The sequence below is a fragment of the Lemur catta genome, chromosome 3 (genome assembly GCF_020740605.2).
Source record: "Lemur catta isolate mLemCat1 chromosome 3, mLemCat1.pri, whole genome shotgun sequence".
NCBI lineage: Eukaryota > Metazoa > Chordata > Mammalia > Primates > Lemuridae > Lemur > Lemur catta.
In genome coordinates, this window is record NC_059130.1 from 115,588,111 (window position 1) to 115,606,017 (window position 17,907).

Genomic DNA, 17,907 nt, shown 5'->3' on the forward strand with positions numbered 1-17,907 from the left:
TTTGAAACTTTCTATGTGTTCTTCTTCCAATCCCTATTGCATTCATCTCTTTCTAAAATAACCATGATGAATTTGATATTTAGCATTCTCATGCATGCTTGTATATTTCACTATATATTTATGTATTTATAGCATTTTAGCAGAGCTGTCCAGAAAGTATCCAGCCATGGATACAATGGATACACAAATACAATGGCTGAATACTTTTCAGACAGCCCTCTATAGGGATAGTCTTATTTATTTAATATAAATGACAGTCTGTTTGTTTAAATGAACAATATGTTGTACAAATTAGATGTTTTATGAAGTCATTTTGTGAATATAAAAAATAAGTTGGCAAAACCTAGCTTTTTTTGCTAATGTACATAACTTTATTACTTTCCTTTTTAGGTCTAAAGTTAATATAACTTGCTTTAAACTGAAAATGCATTTTATGAAGTATATATTTAATGAAATGTACATTAATTAGCTTATTTCATTAATTTAATTTAATGACAGTATATTTATTACTATTGCAAACTAATTTTTGGATAACTACTGCTGCTAAACCAGCAGAGGGGGCTCACCAATATAAAAAACTGCTGATGTCAATTCTAGCTGTAAAACTTGAAAACTTAGCTCAGAATAGAAGTAGGATAAATAGAATTCTTAGTGATTCTGTCTCTGGATGTAAGTGACTATATCTTGATTATTAACACATTGGATATCAGTACCATTGGAAATGAATGTTATTACTAATTTAAAAATTCATGGGCAATATATTGAAATCTTTTTATATGATTTTATACATCTTTTCTAAGTCAGATTCTTGTAGGCAGCAAACATTTGCAGAATTTGGTACAAGTGTGTTGTTTGAATTCTGAAAATGAATTTTTTTTCCTTCAATTCTTAAATTGCAGATAGCTCCTTGTTCTGGCCATATAGCACTATGTAAATAGGAAGTAATAAGATAATTAATAATTATGCTAATCTATTTTGATTAAGAAGGCCTCTCTTTACTATATAAAATTAAACATTTGGAATTATAACTCTTGATTTCCTTCAATTATTGCTACATTTTAATAAATTGATAAAAACAATTTATGGCTAAGCTGTGTGGTTTTTTTTTTTTTTTTTTTTTTTTTGAGACAATGTCTTGCTCTGTCACCCAGGCTAGAGTGTAGTGCTGTAATCATATCATTGCAACCTCAAACTCCTGGGTTAAGCAGTCCTCCTGCCTCAACCTCCCGAGTAGCTGGGACTGTAGGCATACACCACCACACTCAGCTAATTTTTTGATTTTTTTTTTTGTAGAGATGGGGTCTCACTTTTGCTCAGGCTGGTCGTGAACTCCTGAGCTCAGGCAATCCTGCCTTGGCTTCCCAAAGTGCTAGGATTACAGCTGTGAGCACCTGTGCCCAACCTAATTTTCAAAAATTCTTTTTTGTAGAGACTGGGTCTCTTCATGTTGCTCAGGCTGGTCTCCAACTCCTGGCCTCAAGCAAGCCTCTCTCCTCAGCCTCCCAAAGTGCTAAGATTACAGGTGTGAACCACTATGCCTGCCCTCAAGCCTAGTTTTATTCATACTTGTATATAAGTATTTCTGTACATTTTAACAATTAAATATACCTTCGTTTTGAGGATTCTTGTGGTAGCCACTGTTTTTTGCAACCTCTCATCAGGAGTAAGTCTTTAATTAGTGCAGGGCAATCCAGTTAACCCTTTTTCTTTTTTCCTTCTTTAATTTGATGTAGTGGAAATTTTCAAATATGTACAATAGTAGAGAGGATAATGTGATGTGTCTTTTTATATCCATCACTTAGCTTTAAAAATTACGAACATTTTTCCTGTCTTATTTCAATTATGTCCTCACTTTTGGGTGGGGTGGAGGTGTGGAGGTATGGAGTATTTTTTTTTTTTTTTTTTTTTTGAGACAGGGTCTCGCCTTGTTGCCCAGGCTACACTGAGTGCCATGGCGTCCGCCTAGCTCACAGCAACCTCAAACTCCTGGGCTCAAGTGATCTTTCTGCCTCAGCCTCCCACGTAGCTGGGACTATATGTGTGTGCCACAACACCCGGCTAATTTTTCTATTTTTAGTAGAGACGAGGTCTCACTCTTGCTCAGGGTGGTCTCCAACTCCTGAGCTCAAAGGATCCGCCCACCACGGCCTCCCAGAGTGCTAAGATTACAGGTGTGAGCCACCGCGCCTACTTTGAAGTTTTCATTTGTAGTTTGCAGTATTAAAGAAGTAACATTGAACTACATAACTGCTAACAACCTGGGTATTATCTTTCTTTTGTATGGTAATGTTATTGTGTGGGTGGGATTCCTACAAATGTATGTCAGTTTAATTTTAGAGTTTGTAAACTGATCCAGAATAGTAAATATGAAACAGTGAAATTAGGGTCATTTATTTTATATTATGTTCTTAGTTGTAGGTTATTTTTTAAAATGTTTAAAAGTCAACAATATTTACAATAGACCATACTGCTTACTGTGGTCAACAGTGTTTACCGTAGACCTTTTGCTTAAGCCCCAGAGAGGTGTTCTGAGGGCATTAGTCTTATGTGTAGAATCAATTTTTTTTCTTTTTTTTTTACCATTTACTTATTTATTTTTGAGACAGGGTTTCTGTTGCTCAGCCTGAAGTGTAGTGGTATGATCACAGCTCGCTGCAGCCTCAAACTCCTGGGCTCAAGTAATACTCCTCCCTCAGCCTTCCCAGTTGCTAGGACTACAGGCATGCACCACCATACCTGGCTAATTAAAAAAAAATTTTTGTAGGGACGGGGTCTTACTGTGTTGCCCAGGCTGGTCTTGAACTGGTGCGCTGAAGCGATCCTCCTGCCTCTGCCTCCCAAAGTGCTGTGATTATAGGTGTGAGCCACTGCACCTAGCCTATAGAATCAATTTTAAAATGAAGTAAACATTTTTGCCTTCCACATATTTCTGTGTGCTAGCTAAATTTTATATTACAAGCTTTCTTTGAATACATTTGTATTCTGTACAGTCTTATTTTTATAGAGATGGTACAAAATACTGCCTTTTGAAGTTTGTGGTAGATTATTATTATTTTTACTAGATGGTTGATAGAGTATGCAAGATCAATTTCACTGAGATCATAGCAAATTTAGAGAAGGTCAGAAATGGAAATTAGTTTTCCTGATTCTATCCTTTTAAATGCTGACTCTTCAATTTTGAATTAGAGTGTTAACAATTTTCAGCTGTCACACTACCCATCTGAAGCACAGTATGATACAACACATATAAAAGGACAGGTGGCATTGACAATTTTCACGTTTATGGGCACCATATTGTAAAGTATATTTTCTGCCTTAAAGCAAAATTATGGTTGTGCATGTTGCATCTTGATTGCCTTTGTGCTGTTGCCTTTGGCTTGACTTTATTGGAAACCATAGCAATGAGAATTGAAATGTAGGTTTTAATTAGGCAAGTGATTAATAAGCAGAATTGTAACTTGTGAAGTGGTGAAAAATAGAAACTATCTGTATTATTTATCTAATGTTGGTTTAGGTCTTGGAGGACACGTCACTCAACATATTTATGCAGCTCTTAAGATAGTGAAGCTACTTTGCAAAATAAATAGAGGCCAGAAGGAGTACTTAATTGGTTGGAGGGGATGGAAGAACCTCACAGAAGAGGTAACTTTTAAATAAGGAATAGCCAGTCATCTAAGTTTAAATTATGTGGGTAATGAAAGCTATAGTTGATTATAGCTGATGTGTTTTCTCTTAGATGACTTACAAGTTCCTAGGAAAAAAATACCACTTACCAGAATTAAACTCAAGAAGAAATAAAAAACTCAAGTAGTCCTATTAACACTAAAGAAATGGAATCAGTGGACAGATAAATCTCACAAAAACTCCAGGGCCCTATAGATCTACAAGCAATTTCTACCAAATATTCAAAGAATAGATAATCTCAGTTTTAGATAAACTTTTCCAGAGAATGCAAAAAAAGGGAACAGTCCCCAAATCATTTTATGAAACTAGCACGACTTTGATTCCAAACTAGAGGACAACCCAAGAAAGAAAAATTATAGGCCAAAGTCACTCATGACCATAGATGCAAAAATCCTAAACCAAACATTAGCAAACCGAATCTAGCATTGTTAAAAAATATGTATATAATATACAGTAGACATGGGGTGATTGACACAGAGAGAGTGAGTCTCACTTTGTCACCTAGGCTGGATCATATCTCACTGCAATTATAGCTCACTGAAGCCTTGAACTCCTGGACTCAAGCAATCCTCCTGCCTCAGCCTCCCAAGTAGCTGGGATTATTGGCTCCCACCACCACACTGGGCTAATTTTTTTTTTTTTTTCATTTTTTGTAGAGATGGGGTCTTGCTGTGTTACTGAGGCTGGTCTCAAATTTCTGACCTCAAGCTGTCCTCTTGCCTTGGCCTCCCAAAGTACTGGGTTTACAGGTGTAAGCCACCATGCCCAGCCGTGGTAGTTCATTTTCACACCTCACCAACAGACTAAAAAAAACCCGTATGTTATTTTAATAATTGCAACAAAACATTTGATAAACTTTAAAACCCACTTATGATTTTAAATTATTTAAATTCAAATTAATATCATTTACTGCCTGTGTTGCAAGTGGGAGTTGTAAATTGGAACAATCACTTTGGAAGACAGTTTGGTATTACCTAGTAAAGATGTACAGGCCTAGATTCTACATCTCAACAGTTTCACTCTTAGGTATGTATGCTAGAAAATAGTTTTTGAACCTGTAGCTTGCAACCCATTAGTAAGAATAAAGCCAATTTCATGGCAGTGTTAATTAAAATAGAAAATATCAGTGTACCTCACTGTAAGGATATTATATTGAGAAACTTATTCCCACTTACATATTTTTATGTGTGTATGTGTACAGGGACCAGCTGTGATACAGAATTTATTTTATTGTAGTGCAAAGGTTGAAAGCTACTGCTCTAGAGAAACTAAAAAATATTCACCATTTTAGAAGAGCAAAACACTGGAGACAGTTGATTTCCATCAACAATAGAGTGGATGAATTGCAACATATTCATGTAGTGACATTTCACAGTGCAGTGGAAGTGAGCTCCCACTACATCCGACAACAGCACAGTATATCACTTTGGGATATATTCATATGTGATATCCTTTTATGGTAAGACTGTAAAGAAAAGTAAGGGAGTGATAAAACAAAATAGCCTAGTGATCACTTCTGGTTGGGTCAGAGGTGTATGATAATGAGGAAGGGGGGGTCGTATAAAAAGGCCTTTTAACGGTCCTGGTGATGTTTTTGTTTTTCTAACTTGGATCTGGGTACACAAGGGTTTATTTTATATTTTTAAACTATAGGCCGGGCACGGTGGCTCATGCCTGTAATCCTAGCACTCTGGGAGGCCGACGCGGGTGGATCGTTTGAGCTTAGGAGTTTGAGACCGGCCTGAGCAAGAGCGAGACCCCGGCTCTACTAAACATAGAAAGAAATTATACGGACAGCTAAAAATATATATAGAAAAAAATTAGCCGGGCATGGTGGCACATGCCTGTAGTCCCAGGTACTCGGGAGGCTGAGGCAGGAGGATTGCCTGAGCCCAGGAGTCTGAGGTTGCTGTGAGCAAGGCTGATGCCACAGCACTCTAGCCCGGGCAACAAAGTAAGACTCTGTCTCAAAAGAAAACAAACAAACAGACAAACAAAAAAACTATATATCTATGTTCTACACAGTTTAAAAAAAATATGCATCAGACTGCAAGTAGTCTAGAAAAAAATGGAAAAAAAATATGCATAACATAAAATTTCCCATTTTAATTGTTTTTAAATGCATGGTTTAGTGGCATTGACATTCACATTTTGCAGCCATCACCACCATCCATTCCAGAACTTTTTTTTTTTTTTTTTTGAGACAGGGTCTCTGTCACCCCGGCTAGAATATAGTGGCATCGTCGTAGCTCACTGTAACTTCAAACTCTTGGGCTCAAGCCATCCTCCTACCTCAGCCTCTGGAGTAGCTGGGACTACAGGGGCACTGCAATGCCCCACTAATTTTTCTATTTTTAGCGTAGACAGGGTCTCGCTCTTGCCCAGGCTGATCTCGCTGAGGCTGGTCTCCAACTCCTGAGCTCAAGCAATACTCCCACCTTGGCCTCCCAGAGTGCTAGGATTACAGGGGTGAGCCACTGCACTGGCCTAGAACTTTTTCACCTTTTCTAACTGAAACTTTGTACTCATTAAACACTAACTTCCCACTCCCTCCACCCAAGACCCCAGCAACCACCATTCTACTTTCTGTCTCTATGAATTTGACTACTCTAGATTCCTCATATAAGTGGAATCATACAATATTTGTCCTTTTATGTCTCTCTCGTTTCACTTAGTGTAATGAATTTCGTTTCATTCATGTTGTACATATCAGAATTTCATTCGTTTTTAAGGCTGAATAATTCCATTGTATATTCCAGTGTGTGTATATTCCATATTTTGTTTATCTGTTCATCCGTCAGTAGACATTTGGGTTGTTTCCATCGTTTGACTATTGTGAATAATGCTGCTATAAACATGGGTGTACAAATATCTGTTTGAATCCCTGCTTTCAGTTCTTTTGGGTTATACCTGGAAGTGGAATTGCTGAGTCACATGGCAATTCTGATTAATTTTTTGAGGAACTGCCATGCTGTCTTCCATAGCACCTACACCTCTGTATAGTTCTGTATGTATGATCTATTTGACTGTTAAATATTAATTTAAAAAAGGCAAAGCCTTCTTTTTCTTCTCAGAGATGATGTTCTTAAATTTTATATGTCTTTTGAGGTAATTTTTAATTCTTTTTTTATATATATCTATGTGGAATATAATTTTGGTTTATTTTTCAACACAAATGGGATTACATTAATATTATTTTGCATTTTTTGCATAATACTTTGTCTTGGAGATCTTTTCACGTCAATATATGCTGAAATACCCACATTTTAAAAAACTAATCCTTTAAGTTCTATAGTTTGGATATAGCTTAATTTATCTACCATTATTCTCTTATTAATGGACATTTAAGTTTTGCAAGTTTTTGTCATTAAAAGAAGATGCAACAAACCTCCACTTGCGCATACATTTTTGATCACATTAGTGAATGTTTGTGTTGGAAAGATACTTGAAAATTACCTCACTGAGTCAAAGGGTTTGCACATTTTAAATTGATAAGCATTGCCAAATCCAGTGGTTTTTCAAACTTTTCTTCTTGCATATGCATTCTGCCTGAGTAATAGCAGAAACACTTGTATAAGATATGTAGATATATTTAGAAAAAATGTAGATCAAAGTAGAATTGCCTTTAATTTCTTTTAATTATGAGAAAAGCATTTCATGATACAGAACTGATTATGCAAAGTAAAATACTTTAAATTTTTAAAAATTCCTTCTATTGAAACCGATCTGCATTGGATGAGTAAACCAGAAAGATATTAGACCTCCTTAAACTGAAGCCATGAAGTGGTGATTATTTTAGCCATTTTTAACCCAGAGGACACTAGTTTTCCTTGTTTCAGGGACTCCTTTGCATCTTGAAGAGTTTTCTAACTTATGTAATTTTGCAATGAGGTTTGGATTCGTTCCTTTTTTTTTTTAAAGTAGCATATAGTAGCATATTGCATGAGAAACTGATATTTAAAACTTTAGTTTCTGGGCTGGGCAAGGTGGCTTATGCTTGTAATCCTAGCGCTTTGGGAGGCCAAGGTGGGAGGATTGCTTGAGCTCAGGAGTTCCAGACCAGTGTGAGCAAGAGGGACACCCTGTCTCTACTAAAAATAGAAAAATTAGCTGGGTGTGGTGGCACACACCATAGTTCCAGCAGTTCCAGATACTGGGGAGGCTGAGGCAGGAGGATCACTGGAGCCAGTTTGAGGTTGCAGTGAGCTGTGATGATGCCACTGCACTCTACCCAGGGCCAACAGGGCGAGACTCTGTCTCAAAAAGAAAAAAATACCTTTAGTTTCTGTGGAAAGTTATGTAACCCTATGGTTTGATAGTAATATCCCCAATAACAGTAATAAAGTTTGACTGATAGAATTAATTTCAGCTTAAAAGAAAAAGGCCGGGCGCGGTGGCTCTCACCTGTAATCCTAGCACTCTGGGAGGCCGAGGCGGGTGGATCGCTTGAGGTCAGGAGTTTGAGACCAGCCTGAGCAAGAGCGAGACCCTGTCTCTACTAAAAATAGAAGTTATATGGACATCTAAAAATATATAGAGAAAAAAATTAGCCGGGCATGGTGGCACATGCCTGTAGTCCCAGCTACTCAGGAGGCTGAGGCAGAAGAATTGCTTGAGCCCAGGAGTTTGAGGTTGCTGTGAGTTAGGCTGACGCCAGAGGGCCAGGGTGACAGAGCGAGACTGTCTCAAAAAAAAAAAAAAAAAGATATTACAGGTAAATCTTGTTAAATATATAGACCTTAAGAATTTAGTGGGGGAAACACATGAACAAAACATAAATTTGACTAGCCAACTGAGGAAAAGAGCAATTAAGCTATTTCTAAAAAAAAAAATCAGGTTGCATTCATCTTTTACACACTTTTGCTAGTAGCCATCATCATCTCTAAATATTTTTATAGTGTTAGGAAATGGTTTCCCAGCATAACTGGAAGCAGATAGTTTTTATTCATTCATTCATTCATTCATTCATTGATAAATGAGTCTCACTCTGTTGCCCAGGCTAGAGTGCCGTGGCATCAGCCTAGCTCACAGCAACCTCAAACTCCTGGGCTCAAACAATCCTTCTGCCTCAGCGTCCTGAATAGCTGGGTCTACAAGCATGTGCCACCATGCCCAGCTAATTTTTTCTATATATTTTTTAGTTGTCCAGCTAATTTTCTTTCTATTTTTAGTGGAGACAGGGGTCTCACTGGTGCTCAGACTATTCTCAAACTCCTGAGCTCAAACGATCCATCCACCTCGGCCTCCGAGAGTGCTAGGATTATAGGTGTGAGCCACTGCGCCCGGCCAGACAGTTTTAATTTAAGTTAGCCTTAAATATACATACACAGTTGTTAAAAATAAAATTCAGACTCTACATATCTTGTTCTAATTGTCCATTTTTTAATAAAGCAAGTAGTAAAATATAATATGACATAAGAATGATTCCTCAAAATACTGATTCATGTTCATATTGTCTTTGGGGGGGTATGTGTGCGTGTGTGTAAGGTTTCCTTTCTTAGAGATTATGATCTTCCATCCAACTTGTTCAGGTTTTTAAATTTCCTTTTATGAAACTATGATGATATTAGATGGTAGGATTTTTTTTCCCGGTGTGTGTGGTTTCTTTTGTTTTTGTTTTTTTCCTTATTTGGAAAAATAAAAAGTTGTCAACCCCATGTCAGTTCCTTCCCACCAAAAATAAAAATAAAAATGCTGATCTGTGAAATTCAGAAGTCTGGGAACTGTTGTGATAAAGCCTTTTCCCAAAAGGCTAAGAAAACCCTGACATGCAGTGGTTTTTACACATCCCTCCTGGTTTGTCAGAGTGAGGGCACGTAAAGGCAGAAAAATCCAAACATCTTAAAAATAATAATTTGCTTAGATACTGTACATTTTCTTTTTTAAGAATAAAAATTTCTATTTCTTCATGCCCCATTTTTATCCTCCCTTGCCTAGCTTCATGTAAGTCTTTGGTCATCTAAACTCTGATTTTATTGTTTTTTATATGAAATTTGTTTCATCAGAATATCTGGGAATTAAGATTTGAGTTTAGGCGGGGCGGAGGGAAGAGCGGGTAGGCAGGAGGCGCAGGCGCCAGACTCGGAGGGAATGAGCTACGAGTAGGGGCCGCGGAGCCAGAGACCACCGAGCCAGCCGCGCCCCGATGGCGGCCACCAATGACACGCATGAGGACCACGATGCCTCCACTGAGAACGCAGATGAGCCAATAGTTTCTCTTCCTGAGCAAGAAATTAAAATGCTGGCGGAAGATGAAGAGGAGCGTTCTAAAAAGCGGGCAAAGCTGTTCCAATTTGCGTCAGAGAGTGATCTTCCAGAGTGGAAGGAACGAGGCACTGGCGACGTCAAGCTCCTGAAGCACAAGGAGAAAGGGACCATCCGCCTCCTCATGAGACGGGACAAGACTCTGAAGATCTGCGCCAACCACTACATCACACCGATGACGGAGCCGCAGCCCAGTGCAGGCAGCGACCGCGCCTGGGTCCGGAAGACCCACGTGACTCTGCCCCAAGCCGGAGCTGCTGGCCACCCGCTTCCTAAATGCTGAGATTGCACAGAAATTCAAAACAAAGTTTGAAGAATGCAGGAAAAGAGATTGAAGAGAGAGAAAAGAAAGGATCGGGCAAAAACGATAATGCCGAAAAAGTGGCTGAAAAGCTAGAAGCTCTTTCGGTGAAGGAGACCAAGGAGGAAGCTGAGGAGAAGCAATAAATCGTCTTATTTTATTTCCTTTTCCTTTCTTTTTTCTTCTTTTTAAAAATTTTGCCCTGCCCTTCCTTTTCGGTTTTATTCTGTTTTGTTTTTACAAGAGATTTTATATAAAGAACTGAACTCCAACATTCAGGTTGGTTTTGTTTTCTAAGTTTTTGCCCTATTGAAGACGACTTCAGAAAATCCATTCCCCAGTCATGAAAATGTACTGTGCTAATAACTTTCTTTTCCATAGTGAAAACACTTATTTATAGTCATCCGAAATAGTGAATAAAGACCACATTGGGAACGGGGGGGGGGGGGGGGGGGAGATTTGAGTTTTGTTATTGTCTCTAAAATGAATTCATAAAGCTGTGCTTGTTTATTCATTCAGCAAGCTTTTGCCGAGTGCTTATATTGTGTATCAGGTAGTGGATGTAGAAAGTAGAATTATTTTCTATTGTGCCCTAATGGGAGGAGAGGGCAAGGCAAGCAAACAACTGCAGAATAGTCATTGCTAGTATGCAAACAGGTGATATTATAAGTGCATAGAGGGAGAGGTAAGGTGTGCTTTAACTGAGCATTTCTGTAACCTGATGCAGTCAATTTTGAGTTAATTCAGGTTCCACTGTTACACTATGATGATTTTGCAATTTTTTTTTGTTTTTCTTGCCTTTTGCATTTTTCTTGCTTTTTTCTGATAATTGTTTTTGAGAGGAAAAAAAATCGTGGCACTTCTTAGCCTAGAAGAATGTACCTTTTTCCCCTCCTCTAACTTCCCTTCTGATTTATACTATATTTCACAATGAAAGCCTTCTGTTTAAAATTACTATTATATGTTAAATTATTATTACAATCAGAATTGTGTACTTAGTGCATTATTACCATCTTTTCTTTAAAGTCTAAAAATTCACAGCCTGAACAAGAGCGAGACCCCATCTCTATAAAAAATAGAAAAATTAGCTGGGCACGGTGGTGTGTGCCTGTAGTCCAGCTACTTGGGAAGCTGAGGCAGCAGGATCACTTGAGCCCAGGAGTGTGAGATTGCAGTGAGCTAGGCTGATGCCACTGCACTCTGTCCCGGGCAACAGAGCAAGAACCCTGTCTCTAAATAAATAAGTTGATAGAATTAAACTTCCATTATACTTTTTCTATTAAATGAAACATTTTGCTGGACCTAGAATGTATGGTTCTCCATATGGAACTTTCAGAACCTAGAGTATCTTCATTGATGATTGAAACCAGTACATTTTTTCTTGACTATTTATACTTAGTAATAACAAATCCTTTGTTACATATGGGTATGGAGAATGGCCCTGAGAACTGGTCCATTTCCACTATTACTTTGTCATAAGGTGCTTTCATTTAATATCAGCCATTGTAAAGAATGGTAAGAAAGTATGCTGATGGGTAGTCTTGGGGAATACTTTATTTTTCTATTTCATTGAGGGGAATCTTAATTGGGTAACATTCTGAGTTAACCACTTTCTTTTAAACTGCAGCTGATATGTGTTATTAAATTTGGAATGCTTTATAGAAACAGCTCTCTGAATTTGCTTGTCAAAATAGCTCACAGTTTGCTAATAGCAACAGTAGTTATGCCAAATTATTCTATCTCTAGACTTTTTTGTCAAAACATTGACTGTCAGTAACTAAGGAGTCTCCAGATGATGAGCTTTGTTAATGTAGATAAAATATTAAATAGTGGGCCGGGGGGAGTGGCTCATGCCTGTAGTCCTAGCACTCTGGGAGGCTGAGGCAGGAGGATCACTTGAGGTCAGGAGTTCAAGAGCAAGACCCTGTCTATACAAAAATAGAAAAAGTTAGCGAGGTGTGGTGTACGCGCCTGTAGTCTCAGCTACTCAGGAAGCTAAGGCAGGAGGATTACTTGAGCCTAGGAGTTTGAGGCTGCAGTGCGCTATAATGACGCTACTGTACTCTACCCAAGGTGACAGAGTAAGACTCTGTCTCAGAAAAAAAAAAAAGAAAGGTCAAAATTCAAAGAACCAGAGAAGTATATTCATTACCACCAATAAAATATCTTGACAGCATTCAATGACATGTAAGGGTAGGGTCTGATATTTCCTGAATGTGCTAATGATGTAATTTCTATTATAAAATAATGAAAGATTGACACAAAGGTGTTCTGAGTCAATAAACCTTGCACTCATTGGAATGCCTAGTGCTAGGAAGGCAAAGATGTGGGCCAATGGTCTCTGCCCTCAGGGAGCTTGGTTTCCAGTATGTTGACTTCAGTTTGTGGTTTCTCCCAAAGACCTAGTCACTTTGGGGAAACCAAGAAAGCTGAATACAGATATGTGAAGAGTGAAGAATGTTTGTTTTAAACAGTTTCATGAAAACCACATTCATCGAGTTAATACACTTACATGTGAAATGTTTTGTAGGGCTTCTTTTGGCATGAAAGCAAGAAAACCTCAGAGTTTCAAAATGCCTCCACATCCTTGGGGAGTATAAGTGATGATTTCATTACCTAATCATGGAAATGAAAATGAAGGACTATGCAGATTGATGTTGGGCGTGTAATTGCTGAGGAATTACATGTGTGCTCACCCTGTCTGTTCTCCTTGGTATCTGTGCCCAGGGCCAGGTTAGCAAACATGCCCTTCAGGGGTATGGGGCTTGATGTTTTTGTGGACAGTGAAATGGTTGAATGGTGAAAGTTGCTTAAAAGTGAATATTTCAACAGTATGAGTCCCTTTATTTAGGCGTGCTAATTGTACTTTGAGAAGATTTGGAAAGGGAGTAAGTTTTATTGAGTCAAACGAATTTATTTTGCTTGGGAATAAAACAGTAGTATAAATGAACTTCTGCAGTCTCCATTGACTCACTTTTTTCTGAAATAGACCTTAGGCTCACAGTCTGTCAAAATGTACAAGGTAGCAACTGTATTTGAGATGCTATATTTAATTAAATGTGAATGATGCAGGCAAACTGAAGGAATCCCTTTCTTTGGACTCTTTTCCTTGGTGAATTTTAGAGCTGAGTAGGGGTTACAAAAGAAAGTTGGTGAGTGCAGCATACATCTGTAATTCCAGCTACCCTAGAGGCTAAGGTGGGAGAATTGCTTGAACTCAGGAGTTCGAGGCCAGCCTGGGGAATGTTGTAACAAGACCCTGTCTCAAAAGAAAAAGAAAAGATATATAAATAATATATATAAAATATATCTGAATATATAAATATATGTATATGAAAAAGTAAGTTAGGGAAGATAGCCAGTGGGAAGTGATAATATGCAAGGGAACGAATAAGAAGGAATATGGGAAGTGATTTTTTCCAGTAATAAAAAGCATCCTTTGATTTTTTTTTTTTTTTTTTTTTTGCTGGAAAAACATTTCTATTTTTACTTTCTATTTTACAGGACTGTACTCTGTGCTTTTTAGGATAGGAGTTAGGGCTGGAAATATTGAAAGCCCTTCCTCTAACAAGTCGAACATGTTGAAAAATAGCTCACCTAAAGTGGTAGAAAGAGGCCTGACTACCTAGGATCCTTTATCTAATACAATGTTCTGCAAACCCATTATAATATTCTTCTCTTTGGAGGAATGGAGGTAATTCCTGCCCTCCCACTGTCTTGCCTCTCCCCCGACGCCACAAGGAGGATTTAGGCCACTCTACTACTTTCTAGTAGCCACCAATTGCTGATGATCACTAAGATTTTAGCAGCCACTTTGCTAGGACACAGTATTGTGAACTTTAAGCTAATTTGGTAGATAAATTATCTTGAAAGCAGTTTTATGAGTTTTGCTTCATGTTTCCATTTTTCTTAATGTCATCATTCTTCCAGTTTTTTTAAAGGTGTTGTACATAATTAGTATACAAATTACTGGAGTGGTAGAGATGAGGTGGGAGGTTTCTGTTCTCTGCTCTCCCCTTGCCCTCACTTTTTGGAACATTTCAGATCTTTCTCAAAGCCCCAAAGTATATTTCAAGATCACTCTTCTCTTCCTATTATTTCTTATTTGTCTTTTCATCAATGATAAAAGGAATGCTAGAAATTTATAAGGTGGGGTGGCATAGTGAATGGTCTGGGTAGATGTGTATGGATCAAGGGGGAATAAATGTATTAAAAATAATGAAATTAACTCAAATGTCCCTTCAAGAAAGGACTTAATTGCCCATCTGTAAGGAATATAGTTGAAGCTGTTAGCTCCTTCAGGGCCTTCCTCGGCTTTGGAGCCAAGGTCATGCTCTTCTCGGAGTGGCCCCCAGCTAATGGCAGAGCAAAGGAGTGACATAAGAGCCTTGCCCTTCCCTCCCAACACTAGATTCCTCTAACTGGCTCCTTTGCTCCTGAGCTCTCTGTTGGATAGGCTTTGACAGGTCTGCATTGAAGTCTGATGGCTCCTTCCACTCAATCCGGCTTCCTTTACACTTCTCACAGAAGTTAACTCCCATTAAATCTTTTTCATTCCAGATTCTATTTAGCATCTGCTTCCTGGAGAATCTAATCTGTGACACAGTTCTTACATAAATCATCCTTTTTCCTTCATTTTACTATTTTTACCTCAGGCTTTGCATGTAATGTCATGGAAGTGGTATAAATGAATTGTCTGCCTTTGTGTGTATGTTTTAACATGTTATGCTCTTTCTAGAAAATTTAGGGAATACAGGTAAGCACAAAGAAGAAATAAAAAAATTATCTATACTGTCTCCACTAGAAGTAAATGGCTTATTTAGAGAAGTGCATAAATATTTAACTCAGTTGAATTTTTCACATCTGTGTAACCAATACCCAGTCAGGAAACAGCTCTTTAGCAGTACCCCACAACTCTCATCCTCACTTATAGCAACATAAATTAATTTTGCCTGGTTTTGAACTTGATATAAGTATAATCATATAGTATGTCCTCTTCTGTCTTCTTTAGCTCAACATCGTATTTGAGAGATTTATCCATATGTGTGTGTTGTTCTTTGCTGTATAATATTTCATTGTGTGAATGTACTACAGTTTTATCTGTTCTGTTGTTGATGAACATTGAGGTTGTTTCCAGTTTTTTACTACCTGGATCTGTTATGATGTTTTCTATCATGAACATTGCCTTGTATTTGGTATTTTAGCTGGTTAAGCCTATTGGAACATTTATTATCCTCTTAAGTGAATCATGTAAAAGCTTAGAAAAACTGTTATTTCTTAACCCATATCCTCAGAATGTTCTTATTACTCTTTGCAGTACTCAGAGTTAGTTTTTCCTTTGAAGTTTGAGGTCTTGGATCATTGTTACTGCCCAAGGAGGCTAATTGCTATTTCCTTTGCTATCTGTCACTCAGATCCTTGAGTTAGAGAAATTGCTGAAGAACAAACTTTCCGGTTTTATGGTTATACTAAAACTTAGTTACCAGGCTGGGAGCAACGGCTCACTCCTGTAATCCTAGCACTCTGGGAGGCCGAGGTGGGCGGATCGTTTGAGCTCAGGAGTTCGAGACCAGCCTGAGCAAGAGCGAGACCCCGTCTCTGCTAAAAAAATAGAAATAAATTAGCTGGACAGCTAAAAACATATATAGAAAATATTAGCTGGGCATGGTGGCGCATGCCTGTAGTCCCAGCTACTCGGGAGTCTGAGGCAGGAAGATAGCTTGAGCCCAGGAGTTTGAGGTTGCTGTGAGCTAGGCTGACGCCATGGCACTCTAGCCCAGGCGATAGAGTGAGTCTCTGTCTCAAAAATAAAATAAAATAAAACAAAACAAAACTTAGTTACCATTCTGGTTTTCAGTGGAGAGAAAAAATGTAATCAGAAGGCTTTAGGCCGGGTGCAGTGGCCCATGCTTGTAATCCTAGCACTCTGGGAGGCCTTGGCGGGAGGATCTCTCGAGGTCAGGAGTTGGAGACCAGCCTGAATGAGAGTGAGACCCCATCTCTACTAAAAATAGAAAGAAATGATCTGGACAGCTAAAAATATATATAGAAAAAACTTAGCCAGGCATGGTGGCACATGCCTGTAGTCCCAGCTACTCTGGAGGCTGAGGCAGAAGGATTGCTTAAGCCCAGGAGTTTGAAGGTTACTGTGAGCTTGACGCCACGGCCCTCTAGCCTGGGTAACAGAGTGAGACTCTGTCTCAAAAAAAAAAAAGAAGGCTTTGGGAATGGGGTGGGTATTTGAGCTTGTACCTATCAAATTAAGATGGTACTCAACTAGTGTGAGAAAGTGCTGAAGAGCAGATTTCATACTGAGGATAGAAAAGAAATTATGAACAGCTTGGATACACATGCCTGAATGTTTCCAAGCTTCTTCCAGTTGAATACTGATGTTTGTTTCTTACCTACTGTAGCTGTCGAGTGGAATGTCATGGCCAGTTCCTCGGACAGTGAAGATGACAGTTTCATGGCTGTTGACCAAGAAGAAACTGTGCTGGAAGGGACAATGGAGCAAGATGAGGAGCCCCGTCCAGTATTGGAGGTTGAGGAGACTAGACATAATAGGTCCATGTCAGAGCTGCCAGAAGAGGTTTTGGAGTATATCCTGTCCTTTCTCTCACCATACCAGGAACACAAAACTGCAGCCCTTGTCTGCAAACAATGGTATCGACTTATCAAAGGTACTGTGGGAAGGAGAAAGGTTTATTTCAGATTTCATTGAATGATTTATTTTTAGACTGCCAATTTCATTTTCTGTTTTCTTCCTTAAATGTATTGTGGTTATAAAATTTAGTATTTGGTAATTAACACTGCATTTTTCTTCTGACCTTGGTTAGTTTTATGAACAACTTGAGTATTACATTATTTAATCCTATTTGCAGTTTTAATATGAGGATTTTTTTAAAAAACCTTCATATTCTTGGGCCAGGCTCAATGGCTCACGCCTGTAATCCTAGCACTCTGGGAGGCCGAGGCGGGTGGATCACTCAAGGTCAGGAGTTCGAGACCAGCCTGAGCAAGAGTGAGAGCCTGTCTCTACTAAAAATAGAAAGAAATGATCTGGACAGCTAAAAATATATATAGAAAAAATTAGCCAGGCATGATGGTAGAAAGGGCCCATTTTTTGGTCTAAGATGACCAGGCCAATTGAATAATCTTTGATCAAAGCAAGGGTCATATCAATTTGTTCTTTCCTGGTGGGAACAAGGCAGCCAGAGATTTGACAGAGAAAAACCTTTAGATCAGAATCAATCAGTTTAAAAATATTTGCCTTGCATCAAGGTGGTTTTCATGGGGGGGGGGTTCTCCTTGCCAACTCCCAAAGCCATGTGGAGGACTAAGGGCTAGCTAGCTGTGTTGAAATTGTTTGGTGGGCCTTGTGCTCATTCGATCACAACTGGTAATACTGGTACACACAGCCTGCTTCTGATATCTGAGTTAATGGTCTCTTCAGGAGAGATTAGCTCCCTACATTGTAGAAATACATTGTTTCACCTCTAAAATAAAGATGGGAAAATCACAGGTGAGGGACTGTGAACTAATCAAGTATATGAATTTATCCTTAGGTTTTATTTGGTAGTCTTATCTTTTATTTTTTTTTAAGAGAGAGGAACCCTAACCTAATATTCACAGTCTTGGATCTTTTGGCAGAAATTATT

The 17,907-nt window shown here is 38.4% G+C and overlaps 1 protein-coding gene and 1 pseudogene across 1 annotated transcript in view; both read left to right on the forward strand.

Moving 5' to 3' along the window:
• Window positions 1-17,907, forward strand: part of FBXO42 (F-box protein 42) — an 83,719-nt gene that overhangs the window by 15,874 nt on the left and 49,938 nt on the right. The window contains exon 2 of the mRNA XM_045548618.1: window positions 16,663-16,929. Within this exon, the coding sequence (XP_045404574.1) occupies window positions 16,680-16,929 (250 nt within the window). The 5' untranslated portion in view covers window positions 16,663-16,679. The remainder of the gene's footprint in view (window positions 1-16,662; window positions 16,930-17,907) is intronic.
• Window positions 9,669-10,518, forward strand: LOC123635939 (annotated as a pseudogene).